At 38.6% G+C, this 8,835-nt stretch overlaps 1 protein-coding gene across 1 annotated transcript; it reads right to left on the reverse strand.

The window, feature by feature from the left end:
• Nucleotides 1-791: 791 nt before the first annotated feature.
• LOC309566820 (keratin, type I cytoskeletal 19-like) lies at nucleotides 792-6,373 on the reverse strand (the record flags this gene model as incomplete). Its single annotated transcript, XM_082272136.1, has 7 exons — nucleotides 792-963; nucleotides 2,107-2,327; nucleotides 2,891-3,016; nucleotides 3,096-3,257; nucleotides 4,386-4,542; nucleotides 5,651-5,733; nucleotides 5,855-6,373. The coding sequence occupies 7 exons, from the start codon at nucleotides 6,371-6,373 to the stop codon at nucleotides 792-794; spliced, it is 1,440 nt and encodes a 479-aa protein (XP_082128262.1).
• Between the last annotated feature and the right edge of the window lie 2,462 nt (nucleotides 6,374-8,835).

Raw genomic sequence — 8,835 nt, forward strand, 5'->3', positions numbered from 1 at the left:
TGTAAAATTGTTGTCCAGTTATTCAGATGGAAAATTTACCTTGATAAAATTGGTAGTAGTTTAGCTGTTATTGATAAGACTAAAAGCACCACCATTAGCCAATGACATCCCAGATAGCAAGCAATTGAGATGCAAGTTTGAAAATGACTTGCTAAGCTATTGCAAGACTTGCCAGGCTTTACAAGTTTGTTGCACAATTGCAGCATGTCCGCATTGCATGACTCCAGATCAACTTTCTTTGCAAACATTCTGCAAATCTGCTGCAAGGTTTAGTTATGTTGCGCTATAGTCATCTCGCCACAGGGGTCACTGTGGCTGAAACTGGAAAAGTGTCAATTAGAACATGTGCTTCAAATGCTCTGCAAGTGTACAACTTGCCAGTGAAAAGTTAACAAGACTTACAATTCAACACCTCCACAAACTTGTGGCAATTTATCCTTGCTATCTGGGATATAATAAGAAAAAAGGTGCTTTTTCCATATAAAAAGAGCTTTATGTATAAAAACTGGATGTAAGGAAAAGGGAGGTGTTGTCTTCATCAACCAACCAGAGTTCAGCTTTTAAATGCTCACTTGAATTAGAAGAATGGCAGGTGAAATATGATTGGTTCCTGAAGGTACGCCCTCCACTTTACCTTATTACAATTGGTATAGATGACAGTATATTATATTGTTTCATCTAAAGTCTTTTTTTTTTTTTTTTTTTAATATCCAGCATCCTTGGCAAAAAGAAAGGGGGGTGAAAAATATGGAAGCCTTCAAGTGTATATGGCCAGGATTCAATAACAGGTTTTATTCTCTTTTAGATTGAGAGTACCCATCTCTGACATCTTCCACTATGGTTCTTGGTTTTCCACCGCTGGAATGGCTCATGCCACTGGATCCTCCAGAGCTGCCAATGCTGCCCACGTTGCCAGAACCTCCATAGCTACTCATGCCCCTTGTACTCCATCCAACTCCTCGTCTGTAACAAAGCCACAAAATCAGTGTAGATTAGATACTGTCTCACACAAGATACTAGTATATATATTTATATTTATGCTTGGAAGCTTAACTTAACATTATTTTTGTTCCCAGTGAGCCTTCAAGAAATTGGTAGCGATTTTCCTGGTGTGCCATTATGTCAGACAGTTGGAATGAGGAGTGCTTCGACAATTGGATAGATAAGCCATGCGTTTTAGATTGGGCATTCGTGGTGTGGTATACTGAGGTGAATGTTTTGTTGGTTGGTATCGGGATAGAATAGGACCTAAAATGTGTTTCCTAAACAAATATGTTTTGAGTTTTGTATTTTTAAGTGCTGATAGGAGTTGTGATCTTTCTCTGGGAGCTTAAGGCCCTTGGTGTTAAATGAAATACATTCCAAGGAAAAAGGGATGGATAGGCTTGGTGTTTGGTGGCATGGTGTGTTGAAGTTTACCCCTTGGACAAGTGACAGAAATATATTGTTAGAAGCTGGTGGTGAAACTCTCCGCCTAGGAAGGAAGGACCAGGTGGGGAAGGCAGAAAGGGAGAGGAAAAAAAAAAGGTGGGGGGAAGGAGAGGTAGAAACAGAGGAGTGGGAAAAGAGGAGGGTAGATGGGAGAGGGGAGGGAGGTACAATAGAATATGATTAGAAAGAAGTTTCTGGAGGTAGGGATAGACCCACTATACCATCTAAAATAGGGGACAGTGTCCGGAGGGTCAGAAGGGTCACTAAGACTGCTGTGTGGTTGCAAGGATTTCACTGATCCAGTCAGTTAACAGTATTTTTGATTTGTGAGAGGAAAGCATAGATCCATGATGAAACAAACAGTCACATAAAAGTGTTCTTACTTACAGCTGATCCCAACACCCCAGCTTCCAAAATGGTAATTCTAACCACCAATATGCCCCCACATATCCAAGTAAAGTGCTCCAATGGCCAATAAGCAACAGAATTTAGCCAATGCTTTACTGGGCAATAAAGGACAGGGGGTGATTGGAGATTCCCTTGTCAAAAAGAGGCAGGGAACTGTCTGGTCTTTGAGGTGACAACAAGACAATACAGGATAGCCCTCCTTACTGTACACATACATACCTCATGTGCCTTTTGTACTACAAAATTGCAATAGTTAGTAATACTTACTGAGAGTCCTCTTGGTCCAGCAGTTGCCTATATGTGGCTATCTCCCGTTCTAAATGGGTCTTCACATCCAGGAGAGTTTTGTACTCGAAGTTCTGTCTCTCCAAATCACATCTGAGCTCTGCTAGTTTCATCTCTACATCATTGATCATATCCTGCAGTTGAGCGAGTTGGGAACTGTAACGGCCTTCTGTCTCAGCCAAACTGTTCTCCAATGCAGCTTTCTGTATTGACAGGAAGTTTTTGAGGAAACATGATAGGCACCAAAAGTTTATTTTTGTTCAATAAGTTTTGTGTTGTTATAATACAGCCAGGGTTATAATAAAATAGATGTTTTTGAAAATCGCTATGAGAAGTTGGTTTTGGTACAAGCTTGTTTTTTTCTCTATCATTAGACAACAGGAGAAAATAGACTCACATTGTTTGATTTCCAAATTTATGGTGTAATGATGTGATGCCTTAAGCTTTTGCTTTTTGACATTGATAGGTAAATCTCAAAACATTCTGTTTTCCTTGGTATTACAAAGAATCCACATATTTTTCATTTTATCAGTGTTCTACTTGATGAGAGAACACACAATCTAAAATATTGAGCATTTGCTTTCAGCTGTATGAGAGCTTAGCATGGCATGATGTTCATATATGACATAACAGATCTTCTAGGATCTATATGGATATGAGCTTTAGATACATAACTTGTGAATCACAATGCGCTTAATATAATATTACCCAGGCATGAAAATGCAACTCAAGTGATGAAAAAGGATAACATAAAAAAAGCAATTACCATACTGTTTTGGGTCTGAAGTTCAATCTCCAGATTTTGGAATGTATGCTTGAGTTGAAGGATTTCTGTACTGTGGGTCTGTAGCTGTTGGGCACTGCTAGTCATTTGCTGGTTCAGTTCTCCACTCTAAAGAGAACACAAAATATTGTCACAATCATAGTTTAATATGTGCCATCAGTGTCTCAAATGTTACTTTTTTTCTTACCTTGTCATGGAACCACTTTTCTGCTTCCTTTGCATTTTGTTCCATTATACTTTCATACTGAGATCTCAGTTCAGATAGCATCTTGTTTAGGTCCACAGCTGGTGCAGCATCCACTTCAACGTTGACCTTGTTACCCAACTGAGAACGCAAGCTGTTCACCTCCTGAAAAGGCATACATTTGAATTAACCTTTTTAGGTGTATGTACTAACTGATCAAGCTGATTAATTGGCACAGTCTCCCTTGGACATCTTACATTATAAAAACCCCAATCTGCTCTTTTTTCCATACAAAATGCTGTAAGTATAGGTTGACAGGGAAAAGCTGTCTGTTGGACAGGAAATAGAGACTGTTGGAGGGAGTGCTCAATGGTCTTAGAATATTATGGTACCAAAAGAATCTTACATCAGGGAAACAAACAGTTGAAGAGCATATATAGAAGCTGTCTTAGCTGATAAAGGATTTAAATGTATTGCCACCCAGTCCAGAAATTTTACACAGCCTTACCACAGAGCACAACCAGCATGGTGACTTGACTTTTCTCTGCTTCCTATCCCCAGCAATGTGATTGGGTAGTAAAGGTTCAGCAATGGAGTAATGAGTAAATTTTCCTACTCTTGTCTTGTACAACATAGCAAAACTGATAGGATCAAATACTGCCCCTCCCTCTCTCATTGTGGATGCTGCAGTACAAGGGATTTTCAGAGATTGATACCAAATCAAAATCAGATATATATGCTAGTAAAAATAAAAATACAATTCATGATTTTTTAAATTATTAAATACCTGTATTTCCAGGTGTTTTTAATATCTGCTGGGAGGTCAGATTTAAATTGTTGGAGGGGGGATTATAGAGCTACACGCAAAGTTAAATTTCCCCATGCCATTTAAAGCACATCAGCCCACATTTCTGTATATCACTAAGCATAGCCATGATTTATCGTAATACACTGGCACCAAAAAAAGTCATAGGCACCATTTAATTTAGTTGATTAAAGGCCAATAATTAATTGGAGCTCACAACATCTCATGTTTACCCTTAGGTAGACAAGGCTGGCTTCAGAATACTATAATTACTACATGTCCAGGCATGAGAGAATTCCAGGAAAGTCTATATTTAACGATTGTCCTTTGCATTTTCCGTCATCATAGAAGTCTGTTGCCCATATGTAGGATTCCTTACCATTCTGCTTATTGGGCAAAATTTGGCTAAGTAGAGCAGTCTTTGGAAACTAAAATGTTTATCTGTAGTCTGCTGATACCTTAAAAAACTTTATGAAGAAGGCAATTACCTCTTGGTGATTTTTCTTTAGATAAGTCAACTCATCATTTAGGTTCTGGTATTGCATTTCCAGGTCTTTCTTGCTCAATGCAAGTTCCTCTTGCACACGGCGGAGGCCATTGATGTCACCTTCTACTCCCATGCGGAGAGCAGCCTCGTTTTCATACCTGAAAAGAGGTTTTATAATATTGTTAAATTCAAAGAAATACTAGCAGTAGAATACTCAATGGCGCCTAGATACAACCAGGCCATGCTTATATGGAGGAGTCCTAGGAAAACCATTCTCTGGGAACCTTTTGTGTTGCTGTCATATCATGAACTAAAAACCTGATGAGTAATGTGAACCGCATCAGTAGGTTACCTACTAAGCCATTTATTTGATGTGCAGTTACTTATTTTCAAATAGTCTGATTGCTGTTTCATCACCTATGTAAAATGCATATACTTTTCATTTAGAATCTACCAATAAAACATGCATAGAGTATATATGTATATTGTCAAAAAGATGACATTACTTGACCCAATTAATGGTGCTTTTAAAACATATGCCTATACATTAACAATATAACACCTTAGATTGTGCTGTTTATAAAAAAAAAGGTATTTCATGGTGATATATGTTGTGACATATGGTAATATTAGAAACAGGTTTACCATTTTTATTATTGCAGTATTTACCTTAATCTCATTTTGTATCATTTGTATCTATGAGACATGACTTTCTTTACAGGCCTGTTCTTTGGTCATTTTATTGTATTAAATATACATTTACTAGATTATATTGTACTCTATTAGGTTATATTATAGATTTATTTTTTACAAAGACGTTTTATGGCTGTTAAAATAAGAAATCAGACACATAAAAACCACAATATTTTTAGTAGGTTAGCTGACTTTCATTTTTGTGAGGAGCAGTAAAGTACAACAGTTGTGTAGCACCCAAAATCAGAAAGCAGAGCCAGTGTATGGAATGAACAAAAATGGCTGCATCCATGCACATGTATATAGTATTTACAACCTATACATACAAACAAGGGTTTAGAGCAATAAAATATATCTTACATCTAGTTAATCTTTTTAACACGCAAATCTAAAATACATTGTCTAGTCTATTCATTTACATTACACATATAGCTTATTTAACCACTTTTTTGCAGAATTAGTATGAGCAATGATGCTGTTATGTCCATAAATGGAAGCAATGTGTGTCCTGGAAGATTACAAATTCAAGCATGAAATCATTTATAAGAAATTAAAGGTTTTGATAAAACGTACTTGGTTCTGAAGTCGTCAGCTGCCAGACGAGCATTGTCAATCTGGAGTAAGAGAGAGGCATTTGTAGCATTTCCTTGCATGATCTGAAAGATGATAGAGAAATTGGTTATTTGCTCAGATTTGGAAGAAACTCATACAAGGTGCATGGCATTGGCACATGTATAATTTTAATAACTGTCATTCAGAATGTTTCTATAAACGTACCTTGTTTTGGATATCCTCAATATTCTTGAAATAGGGATTGAAATCAGGGGATGTGTATGGAATTTGCTTGTCATACCACTCTCTGATTTTCCTTTCCAGCTGGGCATTTTCTTCCTCTAGGGAGCGGACTTTGTCCAGGTAGCTAGCTAGTCTATCATTGAGAATTTGCATGGTTTCTTTCTCATTGGTGTTAATAAGGTTATCACCACCAGAAGCATAGGAGCCTCCACCAAAGCCAAATCCAGATCCAAAGCCTCCAGCACCACTGCCATATCCAAAGCCAGAGCCATATCCTCCAGCACCCCCTAGGCCTAGGCTAATGCTTCCAGCAGATGAACATCCAACACCACCAGCTCCATAGGAGGAGCCCATGACTCTGCTTCCAAAGCCACCATGAACACTGGGGGCCCTGTAGGATCCACTTGAGCGTACAGAGGACATGCGAGTGACACCACAGCTTCCACTCCCTAGTCCTCTAAGAGATCCAGATGAAGATCTGTGGCTTAGCTTGACGCTCATGATGTCTTGATGTCTTTGAGCAACTAATGAAGTGGAGGAACAAATGCTTCTGGTAACAAACTGGCCCAAATGAGCTCTATTTTATATCACTCAGTAGGGTGTTTCCCAATAAGAGCCTAGTTTCCCATGAGAATGCGCCCTATCAAGTTTATGCAATAACTACAAAAAATATATATATGCCCATAAAAATTGAGCATTTTGGGTTCCTGGTTCAGTTTCTGAATATACAATTTTATTTTTCCTATAAAACAGTTGCATGCCACACCTAACCAAGAAGCAACATTTTATGATAAATTATAGCTGTAGAAACTGCAAACAAGCTACATTTCAACCAGATACTCAACTTGTATTATTATAATTACATTGGAAAGGTACCCTTTCATTATTTGTATGCTGAGTTTAACATATGGTGTGTCTCTTTACTTCTTGTTAAACATACCTAGAAATTGACTCTAGTGAACAACAGATACACTGAAATGTTAAAAAATAGCTTATAACATGTAGTAGTGAGCTGTTAATGCTTAGTTTAGCTTTTTGGTAGGTTAATGCAGTACTTTTAGATATATTTCCTACAAAGACTCTGAATTCCCAAGATATTTACAAAAAGAACACCGGAGACATAAAATTTGGTCTTCCATTATCTATAGGAACATTTCTATTTAGAACATAATTTATATAAAGGGCAACTTTACTTTTAGTGGCATTGTCCTTCAAAGCTCCTGTTGCTCCTCTCAAAGTAACCTATATAGTGAATACTTGGTTACTCCTGCTCTGGAGGTCTTCACTGGGTGGCCCTGCTTGGCGCTACACAGTCTTTCCCCAGATGGGTCATGTGTTATTGCACAAAATCCTGCTTGCCCCATAGTTACATATTTTGTCAGGTTGAAAAAGACACAAGTCATTCAGTTTAACCAATAGAAAAAATATATAAATAAATAGAAAACCCCCCTATACAGAATCTTAAAACCACAGTTGATGCATAGGAAGCCAAAAAAAAAAAGCCATATAAAGCATGATCCAATTTGCTCCAGCAGGACAAAAATAAATTCCATTCTGATCCTTCAAAAAGCAATGCGTTATTTCTTGAATCAACAATCCCTGGTTTTATCAATTATAAATGTTAATATCCAGTTATAATTTGTTTGTTTAGGAATGTACCCTGCTCTTTTTTAAAACAATCTACTGAGCTGGCTAGAACCAGTTCTTGAGGGAAACTATTCCACATTTTCACAACTCTTAGGCTCCATGTACACGGGACGTTGTTAAAAGTCCCTTTGAATGCTGGAATTCTTAGGACGTTTGAAACGTCCGTTCAGTCGCGTTTGTACCCGCGTTTAGCGGCGTTTGCGGGCGTTTGCGTTTAGAAGCATTCATAGAGGTCAAAAAAATTATTCCCCTTTAAAATGGGAAAACGCGAGCGCTAAACGCGGGTCATCGCGTTCAGACGCGTTCAGACGCGTTCGGACGCGTTTGTGTGTTTGAAACGCCGGGAAACACACGTTCGAACGCAAATAATTGCGTTCTAAAAAGGGTCCCTGAACACAACTGCCTGCAAATGACTGTAAACGACCTGGTGTACATGGACAGATAAGATAAAATTTAGATGGGTTCAGGGGCTTCTGAAAAAAACGCCCAGCTGCTCCTAAATGGCCATTTCCAGCGTCCCGTGTACATGGACCCTTACGGTGAAGAAGTCATTCTTGCGATTGGTCCATTAGGCTTTTAAGCTGTAGTAAGGAGGGTTTGTCTTCTTTTTTAATACCCTCTGTTGGTATATTTCTCTAATCCAGTACCACTTTCCAGAAATCTTTACCATCTCATTGGCTTTTTTAAAAAGTGTCTATTTTTTACAGCAGCTTCAGTCTTGCTGACCAAGCCTCGCTTTCCATCTAAGGATGCTTCCGATCCAGCTTCGCCGCTACTGCCGGCTGCAGGGAAGAGGAGACCGGTCCCCTAGAGCTGGCAGCACGGACTGGATGACTTCTTTCCAAACGATCCATATCGGAATCTCCTGGGAGGGTTCTTGATAGATGTCCTTTATACACGCACAGATGTGAGTGCATATTTTAATCTAATAAATGTGTTTCTTATAGTCTGCACTTAGAGGCGCCTCTCTCTTTCCTTTTTTTTGCATTCAGTTTGGAGAACCCTTGGCTTATTGGTTCTGGATGGCTGCCCTATTTGCTGGACTTTACATGTCTCCCCCCCGGTCCTAATCTATTCCATTTTATCTATTTATTGGACATTACATGGACTTGAATGGACTTGTGTTTTATTGTGTGGCCAAGCGCCTGTCATATGTTTTTTATCAGTCTTGCCTTTAGACTGGCTGTGATACTAAGGTGATGTATCGTATTCAAATTCCCACTCTCTGAAAAATGGTTCACACTCCGGGCCAACAAATTGTGGCCTATTATCTCCAATGACAAAGTCAGGTATTCCAGGGACTGAAAAGTCTAATA

The sequence above is a fragment of the Pelophylax lessonae genome, assembly GCF_965119305.1.
Source record: "Pelophylax lessonae genome assembly, chromosome: 11".
Taxonomy (NCBI): Eukaryota; Metazoa; Chordata; class Amphibia; order Anura; family Ranidae; genus Pelophylax; species Pelophylax lessonae.